The sequence below is a fragment of the Triplophysa dalaica genome, chromosome 5 (assembly GCF_015846415.1).
Source record: "Triplophysa dalaica isolate WHDGS20190420 chromosome 5, ASM1584641v1, whole genome shotgun sequence".
NCBI classification, from domain to species: Eukaryota; Metazoa; Chordata; class Actinopteri; order Cypriniformes; family Nemacheilidae; genus Triplophysa; species Triplophysa dalaica.
Genome location: NC_079546.1, coordinates 1,919,403 through 1,942,077, shown reverse-complemented (window position 1 = coordinate 1,942,077; position 22,675 = coordinate 1,919,403). Strand labels below are relative to the sequence as shown.

The following is a 22,675-nucleotide window of genomic DNA, read 5'->3' as shown; positions in this document are numbered from 1 at the left end:
TTCACAGGTTGTACATGTTTACAAAGACCAGAAGAGTGTATCTCTCTAGATTTCTTGTAAAAATATGTATGAATGAAAAACCCCAGTCAATAAATTGCTCGGTCTGTCAAAAATCAGATGCTAAGACAGGCCACAGTGAAACCGCCTCAGAAATTCAGAATGTCCTCCCAAATTTTTCGTAAACAAGGCCATGGACTGATGATAAACCCAGTACTTGCTGACATCAACTAAACCCCAGATTTATGATTGTGTATAGTCCATGCACATTTTTCTTGGCACGGTATTCTCCTTATGCCAGATGTGAAAAAGTGGACCGATGCCCGGCTCTGTTGGGAGTTTTATTATGAGTTATACCCCCTGTTTTCTCAAGGTGCGTTCGGTCCCAAGGGTGAGACCGTAAAGGGCCAGGGTATGGGCTGTAAAGCAAGACGGACCGTTTGAGGGAACCACCTTCACAGTGAAGTCATCCCTAAAAACAGGGTCAGCTAGCACAACACTTGTATTTTCCCTTCAGAAAAAATGCTATGGTTTTATTACGGTAAATATGTTCTTTGGCTTATGGTATTATGGCTACTATAGAGAAACAGTGTCACATTTCTTAAAATATGGCTACCTTTTGGGAAAAAATTCAGTAAAAGCGTATTAACCATGTTTACTGCAGTAAAACCCATATAGTACATATTTAGTAATACCAGAAATACCGTAGTTAACTATAGTCAACCATAGCAAAACATGGTTAATTGTTTAAATAGTGACATGACAAATATACAATTAAAATATTAAATGTATTAATATTGTTTATATAGCAAAATACAAAAAAAGAATATCTTAAAATATTGTAACACACAAGCTCTAAAATACGAAGTGAGCTTAAATTAATATGAACGTTATACATCTATTGGCTTAGGCATCTCCCCGCTTCTCTAACGGTCCTTTTTTGACTGACGCTGCCGATTAGCCAATAGGGTGCGAGAATCTCTCTCTGCTCTGCTGCTATTGGCTGTTCTCAGGAGACCGGGGGGCTGTTCCTATATTAATGACCGCTGGGCAGACAGCGGCATGTCAATGTGACAACCGAGCGAGCGGCTGCAGATGCGCCTCTGAACGCAGAAGAAGGAGGAGGTCTGTCAGTGCGGGGGGACTTTAAAACCTATTCGACGGCTCTGACCTGGTGGATTTTGCCTCAGAAGTGGCAAAATCTTATGCGTTTCGACGGTGGTATTTCCCCATCTGCGTCTTTCCATTTGCGTGTCGCGCGCTTCCCGCTCCGTGGAGCATTGCGCTATAGATGAAGGGAATACGCGATGCTTTATGAACCGGAATGACTCGCGTTTTAACGGTAAGTTAAATCATTTATCGCATTAACCCCATCGACGTTATTCATAAATGACTGTTTATGTGGATTTACTGCATGGCCATCCACATTGAAGTTGCGAGAATGTGCGTCAGAGTGCTTTTTACGCTGCAAAACGATCACGCAGGATCAGAAAGGAACGGAAAACGTTAAAAAGAAATGATGCACGTAATAAATAAGCACGTGAAGATGTCTTGTTGCTGATGCTGCGGCCGGAGGACGAAGACGTGCGCATAAGCAACAGGAAATCTTTGGTCCAGCTTGGCATTCGTATTTTTTGGACACAAGGCACGTCCTGGACGGATAGCCACAGGCAGTCTTGCATCTGGCTGTTCTCGATCTGCCTTAAATCACCCTGTTGCCGTCCAAGATGTCTTACAGCACCCCTGTAGCACCTGCTTTTCAAAGGCAGTCGCCTTGAGCGTCCAGTGTAAGTGTCGTTAAATGAATGCATGTCGCCTTGAATGGAGGCATTGTGATTCCCATCCATTCGCCTGATCTGCATCCATTGCTTCGGTCTAATTTAAAACATCCACAACACAACACCTATTATGCAAATGATGCGACTTTTACCCGAAGCTGTTAATCATGCAACCAGTGTGTTTGACCTCCCACATCTCTTCGTAGACTCGCATTGCAGCAGAGGTTTTTTTTACTTTCTTAAAAGCAAGTAGACTAATAAATTGCGACACTGTGTATAGGTTTTACGTGTGAGGGATTGCATGCACGATATGGTAAATTACGAGATATTGCCTAAGATCCTCTATACACCATCACACGCACAAATAAACCAGAGAGATCATTTAGAGATGCTTCACTAAAAGCAGACAAACTGCTCTCGATAGTTTTCGTCCTTGGAGTCCCTTTCGCGAGGACTCCCCAAACACAGACCTGAGTGGGCAATTCTTAATCACAGATGTAATCACATGGGCCATTTGATAGCTTCACTAATTAACAGACAATAAGTAAAACCCCTCAATATTAAGGAGCTCTCAGATGCCGCTTGTGTGAACACGCTGGAGTGTCTAACTGATTTCAATACCTCTTTGTATGACAACGGGCTGAAAAATCGCTTCCTTTCAAGCTATAAAAAGCTTGTTGTGCAAAGCAGTGGTGGACATGTCTGACATTCAAGTTCGCAGATCTGGATTGTCTGATCATCCTGAATATCAGAATGCGAGTAAAACAACAAAGCGTATTATTTTGGGAAATTAGATACTCGAGATTGTGAGATTTCACCGTATGTAGACACACAGACTTTTTTATATTATGCATGCGTACATACATGGGGTAGCTGACAAAGCCTAGTTTGTTTTCTTTAATGTCACACCAGAGGACACATGCACAGTATATTTGTCAACTACCCATACAGTATACATACGTACATACACACATATATATACAGTAGTTGTACTTTGTGCTTTCTTTTGTCCATAGCTGCACTCTCCGTTTCCAATATAAAAAGCCCAATCTTTAATGACTTCTCACTACTCCCAGTCCAACCAAAAGGTCACATCACTTACGCTCTCGTAATGTTTGAAATGCCTCGACTCAAAATTTAGACTTTAGTAAAGAGATTACGATCGCAGCATATGCTATCTGTGCTTTCAGGAGTAAACAGAGCAGAACCATCTGAGAAACACTGCTGTGCAGTCCATCTGTTCTTAGATTAGAACGATACCTGTAGTGAAGGCATCCAGGACCGCATGGAGACCCATACTGGGAGAACTGGGAACTCATTATGTATGTACAGTATATCATGCAGTGCTACACCTATAGATCGACTTGCTGTTGAAAACCAACCTTCAATCAATCAATCCCAATTAGAGTGAAACGCTATTCAGAGACCCAGGGGGATTTGATTGGTTTAATAATTAGGTTCTTCATACAGTATACTGTATAGTGTAGAAGTAAGTTGCTTGTTAGTGATGTTCTTTAATCATCTTGCCCGTTGTATATAGTATCCTACCCTGAGGCCAAGTTATGCATGTTGGAGCAAACAGCTACGTTACGTGCATGTCACTGAATGAGAAATGTGTTTTCAGGAACAGCTTTAAGACCGAACGCTCTTGAAGTAATCAGATCTCAGAAGTGAACACGTTCTGTAAAAACATTGTTTGCTCTTTTCTGGGCTGTTGACCTCTCGCATATTTAATTAATGTCTATAAACTCAAAACACGAATCCATACGTCATTAAATTTGCCCCTGGAGGGTTGCTTCAACTCGGACTCAAAAAGAGCAGCAGTGCTTTTTACTGAAGTTGCATCTTCTCTACAATTTTCTGTAATAAGGTTAATTTACCTAATTCAGTAGAACCACTTAAAATACAGACTCCATTCAAACGATTTTCCACAGATAATGGCAGCCTAAAAGTGTGTTTTTAATTGTCGTTTCATTACATAAAATGTATTCTTTATAAATAAATAAACTTCAGTGATCGACAGTTTCAATGAACAATGCTGACATCTAGGTAAGTGACTCATAATGTTACTATAGTTACATTTAAACTTCAAAGACAGTGGTGTGTATTTATTCCGACACGCACCGCAAAAATCATGATGCTTGCTACGGGACAAAAGTAGGGATAGTTGAAATGAAAACAGAAGACCATTCACTCACCCTCACCTGTATGACTAACGTTCTTCTGCAAAGAGATATTTTGAAGAACGCTGGTAACCAAATAACATTGGACCTCATTGCCTTCCATTGTATGTGCACAAAACAACAGGTTTTGATCCATGTACGATAAATTATGATATTTATCTTTGGGTGAACGATCACTTTACAATTAGACAAATTATAATTTTTTATTTTACATTATGACTTGTGAATTACTTGTTAATGATCTTAAAAATTGTGTGAACAGTCACATGGTTTGAATCGAACACAGGACGACGACCGGAAATCTTACACCTGTGAGGTCCACTGGTTAATTTGGAACATCGATTCTGTGTTAGCCAGCGACTCGATGCTGATTTGTGCACACAGGAGCAGGTGCAAAGGGAAGCGTTGCAGCACAAGAAACTTCATTATGCACACACATTGCATTGCAAAGCCTGTTTAATGGACTCTTCCCTTACCTTGGAAATAGTGTAATGGCAAATCAATGAAGTAAAGGGCAGGGAGGAGTGGCAAATCTGACTACACCACCCACTGAGAGGCTTATGCAAACCGTCCGGCAGCTAGGCCCCGAGCATCTTTTCCAGACCTGATAGAACAGCTTATTGAGCACTTGGAAAAAGGAAATAGAGTAGCAGTGAAACACAAAGAGAAGGTAAGAGCTTGGGTGTACAAGAAGGGCTGTTTTCTGTAGACAGTTGTGTGTGAAGGATGTGAAGAATTGAAAATCTCTTTCTCACTCAATTTCAACAAAAAATCTCCATAACACAAAGGGATATTTCTTGAGGTACAGAAAGCAATTTCACCTCGGACCTATTTTCTAGTTACACGTGATCTGTATGGCATGAGTTTAACTAGACATGAAAACCTAAAGCTCATACGGGTATTGTTTAATTTATGTAATTTGAATTTAGCATGTAATTATGCATATGCTTTGCTATTTACATAGAAAGTACATTTTTATTGCACCAGAGAATTCACTGGTGCTGGGGTTGTCCCTTATTAAAAATGAATGAAGACACAAATTGAACAAACCAACAAAAAAATGCTATTGCACAGTTTGCATCGAGTTGCAACTAGGGCTGTCACACTATCAGATTTTCACTACACAAAAATCGAGTAATTCACAGCATTAATATTATTGTGAAATCTATTCGGTCTTCTCTTTTCAGGGCCAATAAATCACTCTCATAAATGTGTGTAAAAAAGCCAAAGAACGAGTTTGACAATTGCCTCTATACATCATGGCCTCCTAATCATCCCCATATGTACTAATTGGCTTTGTGTCTGTCTCCTCTCCACCAATAAGCCGCTGTGTGGTGGGCGTTCTGGCGCAATATGGCTGCCGTCGCACCACCAACTGTACCATGTGCAGTATTAACACAATATCAATATTCACAATTATTAACGTCACAATTATTGTCAATACTGGTATTGCGACACCCCTGTGTGCTACATCGTCTTGAAGAGCATCTGAAGCTCCGTAATCAGTCCCCATTCCGAGATTAACGTCCCATCTCAAACGGCTCGCCCCGAAGCAAACACATGAGCCAGGCTGTCACCGTTCAGCCTGAGTTACTTCCCAGGGTCAGCCGGCCTCCTGCCTGCCGAACACATTTCTTCAAACATGCTCCTATATTTCAAAAGGCCAATGAGGACGAACCAAACTCCGATATCAGGTCTTGCAAATAACTGCACGGGGATGATACTCGCGCTCCCCCTCCTAATTTACTTCACTGAGTCTGCAGTACATCAGAATGGTGATTAGAAGCATCCATCTTGAAATTCCATTTTCTCTGGTATTAGTTGCATTTCTCTCTGTCTCTGAGAGCACGTTGCACCATGCAAGTTATTGCCACTTAAGCTCTATGAGCCACAGTATTGTTCCAAGGTTTTAGGTTTGTACATTCTCACCTACACTTAACTGGGTTAAGTCTCATTTCCTTCATTTGTCTTTGACTGGAGTTTTTAATGGGTGCACACCTTTATTGCCGTAACAGAGTCAGCAAGGTTAATACGGTTTTAGTCGTATTAGCGCGTCTTCTCTCCTGGGAGAGTTTTTCGTGGAAGCTTTTGCGGAAACAGCCTCCAGAACACTATCATGAGCCAGTCATTACACACACTAAAAAAAACATTATTTACCATTGCACTAGATTGTGCAATGGTAAATAATGTCTTTAGATTCTAGTGCAATCTAAGGGATCGTAGGAAGTTATTTCCCAGGTGGAGATTGTTTTTATTTGTTTTCACATATGTAAATATGGTTGTCAAGCGCAACTGCGGTTTAGCTCAATCTGAATCTAAATAATTATTGCTAAAGATATACCAAAATAACCTTAACAGTTGCAGATGATGCTGTTGTCTGTGGGACCCTGATGTAATACACTGACAGAGGTGCCAAATTATTCATGCCCCATTGAGCCATGCGTTTATTGTGCATTGGTAAATGTTCCAATTTATTCACTATGTGAAATCACTAAACCACAAAACTCTGGCCTGCATAAAAAGCCTTGACTGACAGGACAATATGACATTCTATGACTAATGCTACTGCAGTGCTAAAATATGTAAAAATATATTGCATGTGGACTGCCACCAAAGAACATTTTTTTGCCAAAAAAGCTCTTTGATCCAGCTTCCTTAAATCTGTCTGTACCTTACTGCATTAAATCCAGTTCTGATTGAAATCACCATTTGCATCTTGTGTAACATTTGGACACGTCAAGGGTACTAGCAAATTTTCTAGGTTCCCAACAGAAAATATTCCTACATGTATAGTGTACATACTGTATTTTCTGCACTGCGTTTTTATTTAATGCACATTAGCACAATGAGAGGACAAATAAATATGCAATGCACTTGCGAACCAACGCTACCAGCAAGAAACAGCATTGCTCCATTTAACATGGTAGGAAAATAGGGCATTTGTGTCTGTCAGAAAACCTAGATGCAGTTTCTTGTATTTATGGCTGAAAGGTTCGGTCACGCATCCATTTTCCAACCACTGAAACAGCAGCTGCACGCCAATGGTGTGTGACAAACTCACAAATGTAAAACTCCCATTATCCACACAAACTATTAAATGGTGTCTGTTAGACAAAACACAGATGATGGTTTGGTAACTTTTTTTACTGGAAAATTCTCTGACGGAATGGTACAGTAGTTACAGCATCTACAAGTTAACGGATGCATTGTGTAGTACAGGTTCCTATTGCTTTATAGTCCTTTAGAGCAAACATCTACTGTTCTGGAATCACAGCCCTTCAACCAAAATCACAATATTACCTCAACCTGAACTCTCAGTTTCTTCATATCTGTATAGCGTACTGTAGACTTTGTGGTATCCTGACTTCATGACACTCCCTAAGCACTAAACTTGAAAAAGAAGGGTGGTGGTTTGATGGATGCTGTCTGTCCCTCTCACTTGTTTTCTCCATGTCGATTCTTCCCTTTCTAGTAACCCTGGTGATGACAAGAGTTCTCTCTCAGAATGCGGTTTCTGTTAGACGCAACTTTGTTATGCTTGGTAGTGGAAAAATACAATGTTTACATGTTATGAAATGCTGTTAAGACAAAACCATCCACTTCTCCATTTTAAAATGCCTAATATCAAGACCATTGTACATCTTGTTTACAGCTCCATAACATTTTGTTTACTTTCTACATGGAGTCAGAATGTTTTTGTGTACACACAGCATTTCATCCTGGCAGGTTGGAGCAATATTAGCACAAATCAAACTCACTAAGCTTTGTAATTTCCACATTTTAGGGAACTACAGCTTTAGAATCCCATAAGTTGAAGCAAGCCCATATCGATATGTCAAAGGCTTAGTGTGCAATGTACCGCTGAATAAAATTACAGCAGACATCAGAGTGCTTTTATTGTGACTTTTGTAAATGTCAGCATACCACTTGCCTTAATGATGCCCTTGCATTTTTACAGTAATTAAACACTAATATTGTTCATATCTCTCTCTATTTTCTTCAGGAAGTGGACTAGATCAATGATGGCAGCACATGATGCTCAGACTATTCCAGGAAATTAACAGCCTTGCCTCAGTTTAACTGAAACAAGAACCACCTGAGGTTTGAAGGTGACCTGTTCACCTTTTTCTGTCTAGCCTTTAGAATTTCAATCTGAAAGAGAGACTTGGCATCAGGCACTGCATCTGTCGACAGCACATCAGTCAGGGCCTAAGGAAGGCCCTCTGTTGGATTCAATAGTGTTTCCCACAGCTACAAATGGTGATTATTTAAGTGCTTTTGCAGAAAATCTTCAAGGACCAACTACTTACTCTTGGGAACTGTGCCAATATGAAGGACATATCATTTGCGGATTATTTGCTGGTAGGGCTTGCAGCATCTACCTATGTATTTGCTGCAGAAGAGAAACTTGACTGTCCTAAGCTTTGCGTTTGTGAAATCAGACCCTGGTTTTCACCCAGCTCTGTCTATATGGAGGCTCCCACGGTTGACTGCAATGACCAGGGACTTTTTTCCCTGCCCATTAAACTGCCTGCTGATACACAAGTCATTTTACTTCAGACCAACAACATTGCTAAAATCGAGAACCCTTTGGATTACCTTCCCAATATTACAGAGATTGATCTCTCACAAAACAACCTGTCCTCGATAAGTGATGTCAACATGGGCAGACTCCCTCAACTTTTGTCCCTGCACATGGAAGAAAACTGGATACGTGCCCTACCAGATAACAGCCTGTCCCAACTGACCAACCTACAGGAGCTCTACCTAAATCATAATCAGATTTCCTTCATTTCTCCGGAGGCTTTCCGTGGCCTCCAGAGCTTGCTAAGACTACATCTCAACTCCAACCTGCTTCAAAGCATCAGCAGTGAATGGTTTGAGCCCCTACCAAATTTGGAAATCCTAATGATTGGGGAAAATCCTATCCTGTATATAGAGAATATGAGTTTTAAGCCTCTGAGGAACCTACGCAGCCTGGTCCTTACTAGAATGAACTTGTCACAGATACCAGATGATGCACTGGTGGGCCTTGACAATCTGGAAAGTATCTCGTTCTACGATAATGCGCTTCCCAAGGTTCCTCACGGTGCCCTCAGGCCTCTTAAGAGCCTCAAGTTTTTAGACCTTAACAAGAACCCTATCGGACGAATTCAAAGGGGCGACTTTGCGGACATGCTCCATCTTAAAGAGCTGGGCATTAACAGCATGCCTGAGTTGGTGTCTATCGATAGTTTTGCCCTCAACAACCTCCCAGAGCTGACTAAAATTGAAGCCACCAACAACCCTAGACTGTCCTACATCCATCCGAATGCTTTCTACAGGCTGCCAAGGCTGGAAACTCTAATGCTGAATGGTAACGCTTTAAGTGCTCTGCATAGGATCACCGTGGAGTCCCTTCCAAATCTCCGGGAGGTCAGCATGCACTCTAACCCTATCCGCTGTGACTGCGTCGTGCGGTGGATGAACATGAACAAGACTAACATCCGTTTTATGGAGCCTGACTCGCTGTTCTGCGTGGAACCCCCAGAGTATGAAGGTCAGCACGTACGGCAAGTACACTTCAGAGAGATGATGGAGATCTGTCTGCCTCTCATCTCTTCTGAAAGCCTCCCCACACAAATCAGCATGAACAGCGGCAGATCTTTGTCTCTCCACTGCCGTGCCTTTGCTGAACCCGAGCCAGACATTTACTGGGTGACTCCATCTGGGAAAAAAGTCATCCCAAATGTTGTCGCAGACAGATTCTACATGCACCCTGAAGGCACCCTCGATATTTATGACATCACTAAAAAGGAGGCTGGATTGTACACCTGCGTGGCACACAATCTTGTCGGGGCAGACCTAAAATCTGTCTCAGTGGAGGTGAATGGATACTTCCCACAGCCTGTTAATGACTCGCTGGCTGTCAACATCCAATCTGTACAAACCAACTCTGTGTTGATTTCTTGGGAAGCCACTCATGGCAGCCTGGCACCAAACATTAAGTGGTACACAATGCCTGGTGCAAACTATCCAACGGTGGCATTCACAGCTCGGGTGCCATCTGACGTGACCACGTATAACCTTACACATCTCAGCCCCGCTACAGAATACAAAGTGTGCGTGGACATTCACAACATCCACTATAAACATGACACCAAGTGCGTCACCGTCATAACTAAAGGATTAGAACAAGCCATACCAGACTCGGAGAGATGGGACATGGCACTGATGGCTGCTTTTGGTGTGCTTTTCGCTGTGCTCGCAGTCGCTTGCTTTCTGATATACGGCTTCATGAGGAACCACTTCTCTTATGGAAATCTGAGCCGATACCCATCTAAAATGGCTCTCGTGTCTGAGACCAGTCTACAATCTCCCTTTACAAGGCTTTGGATTTCTGGTAAAGGGATGCCAGCTGCTGTTGAGGTTCAAGCCACGGTCATAAATGTGTCGGACAACGCCTTTTAAGCTGCCCACAAAAACTACAAACAACTGACCAGGCAGGAGCGGAGAACCGTTCCAACTTGCCCTTTCTGTTTTTGCCTCGACAGACATGAAATTCAAAAGGAAGGAATGTCTGTACATCTATAACTAGCTCTATAACCCTTCATCATGAGCTGTCAGACGTGGCAAGTGGCAACGGAACAGTGGGAACCAGAGGGAGAGACTCGCTGCTAAATTTTGCGATGCGATATTTCTAGGTCATTCACTGACGACAGATGATATTAAGACATCGGGAAGGTGTTGTTTCTTATAACTGACTGTTAAATGTCTAAAGAGTAGTGGGAACAGTCCTCCTGGTCCCAAGCAATACCGTCTGTGCTGTACGACAACCATAGGCACGTTAAGGTGACCAACCGTTTGTCAAGAAGGAAATCTAGTAGAATAGATTACGGTGATAATGATGTGAACTTTTGATGAAATCTGTCGTTTTTCTATTTAAGAGCAGATGTGTCTTTTCATGGCTGAACGTGTGATATATTCTATCCAGAAATGTAACAGGTATCTTCTGTGCAGTAGCCAGGCAGTAAACAAGTGTGAATTACTACAGTACAAAAGATTCAAGACCATACATTTGCTGAATAAAACACAAATGTACATCTTAAAGAATCTATACATATATATTATATTTGATTATATTATCAGGACTTGATGTTGCTGAATGCAGACACTTTAAAAGCATCTCTCAGACAAAAATTGTTTAAGGTTGACCATGACAGGGTAAGTGCCTACTCCTGAATCCTACAACAGAAAAAAAAACTTTGAATGTTACTTTGAGAGATCCCTGGAGAATAGAGCCATGATTCCAGCCTCACATGCAAATTTGTGGACATACTATCTCAGTATTTTTAGCATAAACATGATTTAAAAGCATTGCGTCCTTCTTGCTTTGAGTGTAAAAAGATAAAAGCCATTTTTATATTGACTGTGATGTTTGTTCTACAATAAGCACGTTGGTCAAGGAGACCAATGTGCTTAAGGTGATATAAAAACTAAATAAATGTCAGCGTTCGTTTTTTCTTTTTGAAGTGAGGATGCTTGCTGATCAAGTTTGTTTATGATGAATTCAAAAAGCATAATATGATTTTTGTTAGAAGTGATATGAAATTAAAATTAATTTACTCCGCCCCATCACGGTTCCAAACCTATGTGACTTTCTTCTGCCTGAAAAAAAAAAAAATCGAGATGCCACTTTGTGGCTTCAAAATGAAAGACAATATTTTTGTAGTGGTGTGCCAGATATGCATTTTTTAATCTGCATGATAAAAATTATTTAGTAAATGTAGTGTAAAAATGTTCTAAGGTCATTGCGTTTCACAGAAGACAATCTTATGGGTTTGGAACAACATCGAGAGAAATAAATGACAGAATTAATTTATACGCAAACTATTTATTGAAATCAGTACTAGACTGGTAATATAAAATCTAATGGTTCAAATCTAAGCCAGCCGAATCAGCTGCACAGAATCACGTTGTATTTGCTCCGTTTGAGTTCCAGCATCAACTCGCAACACAAAAAATTACAATCATGATGAATGCTTGTCAGCCGGTGACTGACACGGAGGATTTGTCAGCCAGACGTGCTCGTACATCAGCAATGCTTTCAGCAGTGCAGACGGGCCTTTTAGGGGCCGGCTATCAGTCAAACGCAAAGCTAAATTATAACTCCTAGTCTGCGCCAGCGTTCTTCAGACATGCAGGAGTCCACCGGTCTTTGCCCTCCCTTTTCTGTCGCATCACAGGTTGAATTGCTTCTGAAGTTCACAGACAAGGTCGCCGTGTTCCTAGCACTGCATTGAAAGAAACGTCACGCTAGCATTAGTGCTATTCAACACAGGGACCCAAAAAATGATGTGATTACAATGACCAGAAAAAAAAATGACAAATCAAAGTTAAAACATGCTTTTTCATTTCTAGCTATTTGTATTGAAACCCTGTACATTAAGCATGAAATGAGTCAGTAAGATGTCAAAGTATCAAGACCAAAAAATGAGAAGATCTTGCACGCACAAAATACTCCAAGTGCTTATACAATTACAGCGTTTCTCTCTGCATATCGGGCAATTTGGAGATGAATAACTTGTTAAAGTAGTAGTCAGAACAGCTCACTGCTTGCTTTTAACAAACCCATTGAAACGGTCCAACAATGATATCTTTGCGCTGTCGTCAAACAAATTACTTTCGAATACGTTACCAACACCCATGATGAAATTCAATTCAACAGGGCCTGAAAAGGTTTAATATCGCAGGGAAATTACAAACAGCATTGATGTTTTCGCTTAAGGAAGTCTCATTGGGGGGAAATTAAACATCCAGTTCTGTTTGTTTATGAGCAAAACCCAGCAGGACTATTGAGTTATTGCCCTATTAAAAACTACATGTTTGCACTTAGGTCTTCGCCGCTATAGGCCACCGCTGCAGTAAAAAGTAAAATGACAACAATCATTTATAATTCTCAATAACACCCTGCGGTTTGGATAATTATAAAAGTTGATTCTGTGCGAGCTCACCCTGATGGGATCTGGACCGTAAAATATGTCCCTGACCTCAAATAAAAACTCAGACTGTGTGATGGAGTGCCAACTAATTTCCATTATTAATCACAAAGGGGGAGAAATGTCAAGAAAACAACACTAATGTGATCTATAAAAGAAAGAAAAACTTAAGACATTCCAAAGAAAGTGAAACACTAAGCCACCACCCAAAATAAATGATATGTTCTGTACAAAATCTTTAGTCTATGCAAGTTCGTCTCTGGAAATAAGAGTGAGGAATCGCACAGCGGTCATCCTTAAAGTAAGTTAACATTAAAGATCAAGATGATGTTACAAACCACAGAAAATAACCTTTAAACAGTAGTTACTTGGATAAATATAAGCACAGTCTTTGAATTTGTAGACTGTGTGTTTTTGCAATTACTAACTTTTTTAATTGAGCTCAAACGTATATATAATATGTATATATAAAAATATACAATTATAATATATAAATAACCTTAATATTATTCTGGCTCATTAAATCTTATTTGTCTGCACATTTTTGTCTATCGCATAAAAAAACACTGGATGGAAAAACCAAGATGAGCAATAAATCTAGTCAGAAAAAAAATTGTAACCGATAAGAAAACATGCGCATTTACTACAATGGAAACACTGTAACCTAATAAATCCATAGATGTGCATCAAATATGTACGTAGATGGCATAACTGGACTAACCAGAGTACAGATCTCATTGCACAGCATCTGAATGCGGTTTTGGATGTTCATCTGTCATGTTCATTCAATCTGTCATCTTCGTGGTTCTGTAATATTATTTTACAGAACTGTCTTGACTTTGATTTCAATCCACCTCCGAAAGCAAAATAACAGATAGTGTTTCGTCTGCACTCTCGGAGGCGATTATGAACGAAAAATGCAGTGGCTTCATCGGATTTTATTACTGATATTTAGCGCAAGTTTATCAGGAAGTGACGCATTTGTTGTCTTCCGCTCATTGGCTGAAAACGCTGCATAATTCGCAAAGTTTTATGCGCCATTCTAATTATGCGCATAACTTTGATACGCAACTTTGGATGGAAACATACAGTAGCTTATGTAAGGGAAGAAATGTAAAGTGTAAATGAGGACAACATTGGATTCCATAAAGACCCTTTTAAGCCAGCTGGCACTCGTATTCCTGCATGGATCATTAGTTTCTTGATCATTGATCGATCTCTTTGTCTTTCGCCCCCTGTATTCACAAAAAGAATCACAGAGACAGCTGAGAAGTTCAATCAATGGATGGTCTAAAGAGTTATTCACACGCATCTACATTCAGACAAAAAAGGCAATTTCTCGCATGTCCGGCTAGCACGTGCACCAGACCGGATTCAACATTAAAGGGTCATGACGTCCTCTATGTTATTTCATAACAAGCCATAAGCTACAAACGATTGGAGTGAACGAATAAACGGAGAGAGCTCCATTTTCACCAATATTGTCCAGGATTGCATTATGGCAATGGCACATTAAAAGAGACTTCAAACTGGACCCCCGTGATTTAAAAATGTGCGCTCTCCAATTACAAACACAATCTCGCTTTTTGTAAAATGATGATACACAGGGTAGCTTTTAAGACGGCGTTGCCAAGCAACACCAATGAAAGTGGCCAATAGAGGAAAACAGTGCCAACTATTTTGGCAATATTGAGCCTTTTACCATGACCGACTGATGCTGAAATTTTGTGTCGCATTGGGATCAGCATTAATTCTAAATATTGACCCTTGAGTCAGACACTAGGGAGACACCTGAAGGAAGAGATTTATGAACATTGTTATGTAATCTCAAAGGCAGTGGTTCATATACACTCATGACCCACTAGAAAAGCAATTATGAGTTTGAGATCCACAAACCTACTATTGAGATGGAGGAGATTGTCAATAAAACCCCATAATGACTCATCACACCACAGATAATTCAAGAGGAATGTTTGCACAGGTCGAGGTTACTTTTATACAAGTGTGAGGTTTGACTATCAAAACTTCCCGTCATTTCCACCTCAAGACGTCTCATGCATGGGTTCCTTACACTTCTGCTCCTTGTGGCACAGAAAAGGATTAGAAATGCCATATTCCCTCAGTTCATTACACGCTTCCTTGAGAACTACAATAACAACTGCCTGCGCTGTAGAAATAACATATTTCATGTTTATTATCCTTCCTCTTGATTTCTCCCGTTCTCCTCTTTTCCCCTCTCACTGCTTTTCAAGCTGCCTCGATTCATCCCAGATCAAATTAATCCTCTAAATTGTACAAAAAAGGATTGCAATTTCATATTAATCATAATTGCATTCAACATTAATTATCTATTAGAAATATTTTGCAATTCCATTTAGGCTTGCTGGTATGTTTACATTGTTGACAAGGCACGGTAATATGTGCCACGTTATAATTTATGACGACAGAACAATATTTTCTTTCCTTCGTCTGGAAAATTTCAGTGAAAAATGATGCGCAACCAATTATTCCCATTAGATCAAGTGTGATATCTTAAAATGCCATTTTATTATTATTAGATCAATTAACCCATGACAAGCTTGGTTTATCTCCAGTAGTAAAATTGGTTTATGCTCAGTAGTAGGAATGAATGGATTCGCTGTTATTCGCCAGTCACAATTAAACCAAAGAGAAGTCTTTTGCCTCTGGAGGAACATTGATGACAATGAGGCCTGTCCCGTATCTTTCAGGCCATTAGTGTAACCCGGACCCTGATCTTCAGACACGGATCCCAGCGCCCTACTGAAACGCCTTCATTAATATCAGACATGAGCTGATTGCTAAAGCTCTAAGCTTTTAAAGGAACATGTTAATATGTGCCATCTTAAAAAGATGCTGCTCCACAGAACCCTCAGCGCCAGTTAACAGGATGGAAGTGAGCATGGAGTGCGTGAGGGTGTATCCATGCAGCTAATGAGAGGAATCAATCAGAAACACGGCCGTCCCTAATGCCGAAAGCTCTCGCTCTAGGGAAACATTAATAGGAGCCTCTCTTTTGGCATCTCGCTGGTTCCTACGCTTAGTCAAAGTCACAAAAGCTAGATAATGCCACAGGGTTATTTTTTTAAATGAGCGCACCCAACGCTGTATCTGCCGCCAAACGAAATCAATCATGTCTACGCACTTTTCTGCATCAATTACGGTGCCACAGCTCCAAAATGTATAAAACACCACAGTTTAAAAGTACATGGACTACTTTCTCTACTCAGAAATATTTTGTGATTCTGATGCAATAACTGGCATATGATCTATGACTCGTTCAAGTCGGAGTCACAAAGGAACGCACGCTTTGAATGCCACGACGTGGCGGCAAGCCGCCGGCCGACGCAACACTGAGGGACTTCAAAAGCGTTCGCAGCGATCTGGAGTGATGTCACTACACACACTGCTTTCTCAGCACAACAAAGCTGGCGATGAGTTTACGTGGCGTGAGGCATGCAGAAATATTGATGATAGTGAAAGTAAATGGCAGCGTCTTTAAAAATGCAAAAGCAGAACAAAAATAAACGACGACAGAATAACAAATTCTCATGTTAGTCATGTTTGAAAAACAAATCTGTTTCGTGCATGAATTGTGAACAATTTAAAAAAACAAATACTCTTAGAGATGGTACTGTAAATGTACCACGGTACAGTGATGCTAAAACCTTGCGGTGCCTTGCGTCTTTTTAAGGGATATTTACCTAATGATATTTACTTTGATGACCCAAACAACATTGACCCCCATTGGCTACCATTGTATTTTGTTTCTCAAAATATCTTGTGTGTTGCACAGAATAAAGAGTCAGGTCTTAAACAAGATGAGAGTGAATAAATGATGACAGAATTTATTTGTGGGTAAACTAGGCCTATCCCTTTAAAAAACCTATGCATTTAAATAAATGTATAAGACAGTCTTGAGTCATTATGCGTCTTTAAATCCACTGTTATGTCAGTAAGTATAAAAACAGCAAAAGGCTACAACTGAAGGAGAAATCAAACAGAAAACAGCAGACAGTAGCGTTATATTAAGAAATCTGCACAGGGACTCGGTCTGCCTATCAGATTCAATTTTCGCTTAGACGTTTTCATTTGCACACTCCACTTGACGCTTTAAAATACCTTTTCATGTTCTCCCCGCATCACACGGCACATAATACGGTCTCCATCTCCTGGCAGGCACGGGCATGATTGACTGTCAGACAAAGACAGGTTTCTGTGCAGGCATGAACTCAGACTCTTTCTCAAACCCAGCAATCCCACTCAAGGATCACACAAAACACCCCACAAACCTTTGATTTTCCCTGCTCACTTTGGGCCGTGATAAAGCTAAAAAGACTAGCATAGCTGGTCACCCATTCACCAAGATGGCTCCAGAGAGTACCCTGAAGAGAGAACGGCAAATGACACATATTAAACATGGAGAGGATGATGGAGATTCAGTCTCGCTGCTCTGCACCTCTGTGACCTTGCTTACTTAATGAAGCTTCTCCGAAGCCAGACGAACTTGAGCGTGATCCTATTAGAGCGCTAACCTAAGACCCTCCGATAATCCTTCCAGTACGCGGAACATGATGATTTTGAAAGAATATCAAGCCGCTCCTGCAGCAATGGCAGTTAATCAATGGAAATCTTATTTTGAACAAGCGGTACGTTATGTTCCTTACCTAAGGGAATTATTCATTCAGGCTTCCCCTTAGCAAAACAGCACGGTGCTGCTGCGTCCCTAAATAGAATTGAGTAAGGTACGAGGGTATTCTGAATTGAATCGAGCTGTATTTCATGTAATATGTCATGCTAAATTAGCCCTGTAATCAATAGCCGCGCGCTGGATAATTATTCGTCCCGATATGGACCATGGAAGTAATTTAGCCATCCATTACTTAATTCAGCACAAAAATAACTCAATATCTGGTAAAATGCAACTCGTTTAGAATAACCACATTTGCAACCATGAAATTTTCCTACAAAACAACAACGCAGAACAGTGAAATGTAGCACATTTTATTTCATGCGATAGTTCAGCCAAAACTAAACAATCTGTAAGACTTTTTGCATTTTGTGCACACTTTGTTGACTCAATAGAAGTCAATGGGGGCCAATGTGGTTTGGTTATCAACGTTCTTAACAATATCTTACATTTAGTCATTTAGCTTCTTTTTCTGTTCCGCAGAAGAAAGCAGTACAGGTTTGGAATGACATGAGGGTGAATAAATCAAATATTTTTCATGCATATACTATAAATACAAGATCATAGAATCTTCGAGGGTCTGACCCTAACCGACCGCACATCATACTCAAAAACAAGTCATGCGGCAATGTTCCATTTGCTTCTGCGCCATCGATTGGCGACGATGATGGGCATCTCAGCGGGCCAATCAGACGGTGCCAAAACCGGGCTAGTCCAGCACTGGCAGATGGACGAATGAGTGTTAAGGTGCCTTCCGTAGGCTCTTTGAATAATGATGATGATGAGGAGCCCGTGTTTGGCAGGTCACACGCACAGATGGTGAGCACCCCGCGTCGGCTTTACTTTTGCACTCGATGCCTGACATCAGTATCATGTCTAAGCGAATCGTCCGCTCATGCGAGAGAAGTTTGCTGAAGGAGGTTAGAGAAACAACAAATGTACACACAACTGCTCCCCTCAGAGAAACACAAGTAACAGTCACATGGTGTCTCTGTGATCGCAACATCGGAAAGACAGACATCTCACAAAAATGCTTCCCAGGTGAATACGTGTCGTGTAGCGTTTAAAAGAAACAATATGTATGTATAAAAAAAGAGCCATTGACTGCGTGTTTGAAATAACGACTACCTTAGCTTATACACACATAAACAACCTCTTTATTTCCTTCCTTCCCAAACTGGAGTTCGAAGTTGACAGACGACCAAATGACATTATCTTCTGCTGAATAGATGCTTGGTCTCACAGGGATAATGACAGAGGAGAACGGTCATTGTGTGCATCTTTGGTATGCATCAAATACAGTTCGGTGGGATTGGAGCCGGCTATGACTGGAATAGCAAACGACCTTTGTTGTATTGATTCTGGCGTGGGCTTCACAAGGCTGTCAAGCCGGTCCTTTAGGGGATCAGATGAAGCCATGAGCTGCTAACCAACCGGTTTGCACCATAGACTTTTGTTAGGAACAGCTTTAAGGGCACAGTAAAGACGTTTATGCACATTTTTAGTGCGTCAATTAAGCTTATGGCCGCCGCACAATGCTGATTTCATTAAATTTAGAAGTTTGCCTCCAGTATGCTAATTTTGACCCTTTAGTTGATGATCTCGATGAAACCAATCAAGAGTCATTCCCTTAAAATGTTCAAAGTTTAGTTCACGTGAAGTTGAATTTGTTAGGTGGAAAAAAAAAATTGTCCCAGGCTCAACGAGTTCCTGCAAAAGCCCTGATTTACAAAAATATGTTCCAAAAATGTTTTGCTAACATAGCCATTGAGTTAATATTACATCTGAATGTTTTAAAGATTCATCTTGCAATGTACAGACAATGTTTTTAGATCAACGTCAGCAATTATATAATGTTTAGTAATAATATTTCTTCAACGTTTTTGGTAACTGATAAGAAAGTTGTATTGAAGGTTCCTGGCAAGCTAGGATGGAGCCACCTGCATTAAGTCTTCATTTGCATACTTCTGGGAATTTTCTTTCAAAGAATAAAAAAAATGGAGAAACAAAATAAATACTCGGTTTAAGGCAGGTTCTAACCCAACTAAAATTATGAGGAAATCACAAACACGCTTCTGACAAAGTGGATAGTTACGCATTTGTTGTTTACTGTCATTTATAATAAAGTGGCATAATAAACCTCCATGTAAACAAAACCACATTGATCCCTCAACATATGGATCTTCTGACCGACAAGGCAAGAGACGAGCTTGACGCTTTAAATGCCGCCCCCAATTCCAGTTCTGAGACCTGCGATTCAACCACCAACAAATCCAATAAAGTTCAGCCCATTTATACAAGAGCAGTCCTAAAAATCAATGGGGTTTGGAATACAGCACAAACGTGGTGAAACTCTACATGGATCAATAGCACAATAACCCACCTGAAAAGAGCCTGGAGTGACACAAAAACATCATCTGAACTGCAACCCATTTACGCAGTGCGATACAAAAGAAAATCACAGAACACAATGAGTAACAAAGCACATACGTGAAGGCGACGGTAAACAGGACAGAAGGTGGCCTGTCAGATATCGCTTTGGTGTTTTATTTACATGCTCGAAAACAGAATAACCAGAATAATTCAGAGTTAAGTGCTTTCTTGGCATCACGACTCGCACACAAGTATTAATTATTTGCAATTCATAAATTAAAGATGCGTGTTGTTGTGGATCTGACCGAACCAAGGAGCGGTGATCTTACTTAATGGAACGTTTGGGTTGGAAAGAAACCCTCAGAACACAAATATGTCCCTGCATGACCTAATAATTCAACGGAAGCGCAAAGGAAACGTCGTTTGAATGCGAGAAGAAACCCATCTGAAATTCCTTTTCTTCTCCTCTCTGAGCATCCGAGTTGGAATAAAAAAACATTCTGCATTTATGAATTCAAGTAGAGGGGGTAAAGCCTGCGTTTTTGTTCATAATCTTCTGCTTCTGTACAAACAAGCCGCCTCGATGCAGTGAACAGTATTGATCTAATTTTTCTTAGCTCTCGCGAGGCTTCAAAAGTGTGTGCATTGTTCCATGCGGTGCTAATGAATGTGGCTACACCTGCGTGTTCCTCTGTGTTCCTTCGGGGTGAGAACGTCACGCTTATCTTCCCCAGGCACTCGCCGTCATGTAGGGACGAACCTTTCATCCATCTTCTCGCCCCTCCACGCGTCCCTGGCGACTCTCCCTTGCACCAAAACCTTGGGACTCTGACTTTAGCGGCTGGTGTTTGGCAATTTAATCTCTTATAATCATCTTGTTAGCCTTATTGTCACTTAAAGACCAAACGAATGGCCAAATTTGGCCTTCAGAGATATCAAACACATGGTTATGTACGTCAAACTGAGCGGGGATGACCGAGAGCCGTATCCAGATACAATTATCATTACGTCGCTCTTCAGAACGCAAGACGAGACAAGAATACATTAAAATGAAGGACCGGATCAAAGAAATGACAATCATAATGCGTTCACGTCCTGAGAAACTCATCACATTCAACAACGTGATGCTACAGCCAGAAGCGTCGTATAACAGACTGAAGCAAAATGGCCGCTGTACATCAGCAAGACCACGAGGTGGGTTTAATATCTCAGAATATGACAGGAGCTTCTGAGTAACAGTCAAAGTCATCAACCAGGTTTGATTCGGCCCTCAGGCATTTCCAAGATGATCCACATCAGAGAAATGAATTTCACTTTTTCATCTGTATGCAGAAGCACACGGGATCAGTAGATTCGTTTCTTTCATTCTGCCCAAATAAAAATCAAGCCAATTTCAGCTGTGCCTGGATTTTATTTAAACAAGCGTGTGGATTTACGCAAAGAATTCATATTCAACTGGGTATTGAAATCCAACATAAAAGGTAGATCATGCGTTATTAATAAAACGATTGTAAAAATCGCATGCACCACACATAACCAATAACCTCTCACATTCCACTTTCACTGAAAGCACTAGAACACCACACAAACAAAAATCACAAGCAAAGAAATTAAACACACAAGGAAATTGCTATTGACCCGTTTTCTCTGAAACATCTTGTGATTATCCCGGTGATAGAAATGTAGACTTCAGTTGTCAATAACAGAGACAAGAAGAGATAACGTAAGATTCAGATAGAAAACAGCTGTGTTTTTATCGCACACACGCATATGCATGTGTATATGCATGAAAGTTGAACCTATGGCTCTTAAAGGGATAGTTTACCCAAAAATGTTGGTAACCAAACAATGGCAGTACCCATTGACTTGAATTGGTTTGTATCCATACAACAGAAGTGAATGTGTACGGCCATTTTTTAGTTGCCAACGTTCTCCAAAATATCTTTTGTTATCTGCAGAATAAAGAAAGCAGAAAAAATAATTTTCATGTTTGGTATAACTATTGAATTCATTGTCATTGTTAATAACAACGAGATAACAACAGAGCAGCCTACAAATGTTAGAATCCATTAGATGCAATCCGCTATATGTGCTACCATTTAGTACATTATTGCCAACGCCATCAATAATTATTGTACATAGAATAATTACTGTCCATGTAGCAACAAAACAACCTTCAATAAGAATAAAAGAAGCCCCCCAACTGAACTAATGTACTGTATATAAAAACAGCAGATACAAAGAGTAAAGCTGCATTATTATACACTGCCAACAGTGGTGAGCTCCGTCTGGGTTAGGAACACATCTCTGTCAATTATGGGTTATATGGGATGACAGAATCAGAGTTCTCTATACTGCCATCAAGACATCACTGTAAACATGAATTACAGAGTCTCTCACACACACATACATACAGTCTCAGAAAGATGGAAAAATCTTGCAAGAAACGCCCAATGTATGCTTGCAAAGAAAATGAATGGGATTTAAAGCATATTTGAAAGCATTGTGAAGCACACACGTCTGGTTTAGTATCTCTGTTGGGATAATGTTTTTTATACTTTACATACTGTATATTTTAAGCCCTAAACCTAAAGATCATAGAATACATTTTGCATTTTTAGATTTTCAAAAAACTTTGTTCTGTACGTTTTATAATGT

At 40.4% G+C, this 22,675-nt stretch overlaps 1 protein-coding gene across 1 annotated transcript; it reads left to right on the top strand.

Annotated features, from left to right (window-relative positions):
• Positions 1-1,084: 1,084 nt before the first annotated feature.
• On the top strand, positions 1,085-11,469 carry LOC130421470 (leucine-rich repeat neuronal protein 3). The gene is made up of 2 exons (XM_056749351.1): positions 1,085-1,339; positions 7,962-11,469. The coding sequence occupies exon 2, from the start codon at positions 8,288-8,290 to the stop codon at positions 10,406-10,408; it is 2,121 nt and encodes a 706-aa protein (XP_056605329.1). The 5' UTR covers positions 1,085-1,339; positions 7,962-8,287; the 3' UTR covers positions 10,409-11,469.
• The last annotated feature ends 11,206 nt before the right edge of the window (positions 11,470-22,675 follow it).

Excerpts from the sequence above, each read along its gene's own strand:
- LOC130421470 (XM_056749351.1), top strand. The coding sequence starts at position 8,288 with ATGAAGGACATATCATTTGCGGATTATTTGCTGGTAGGGCTTGCAGCA.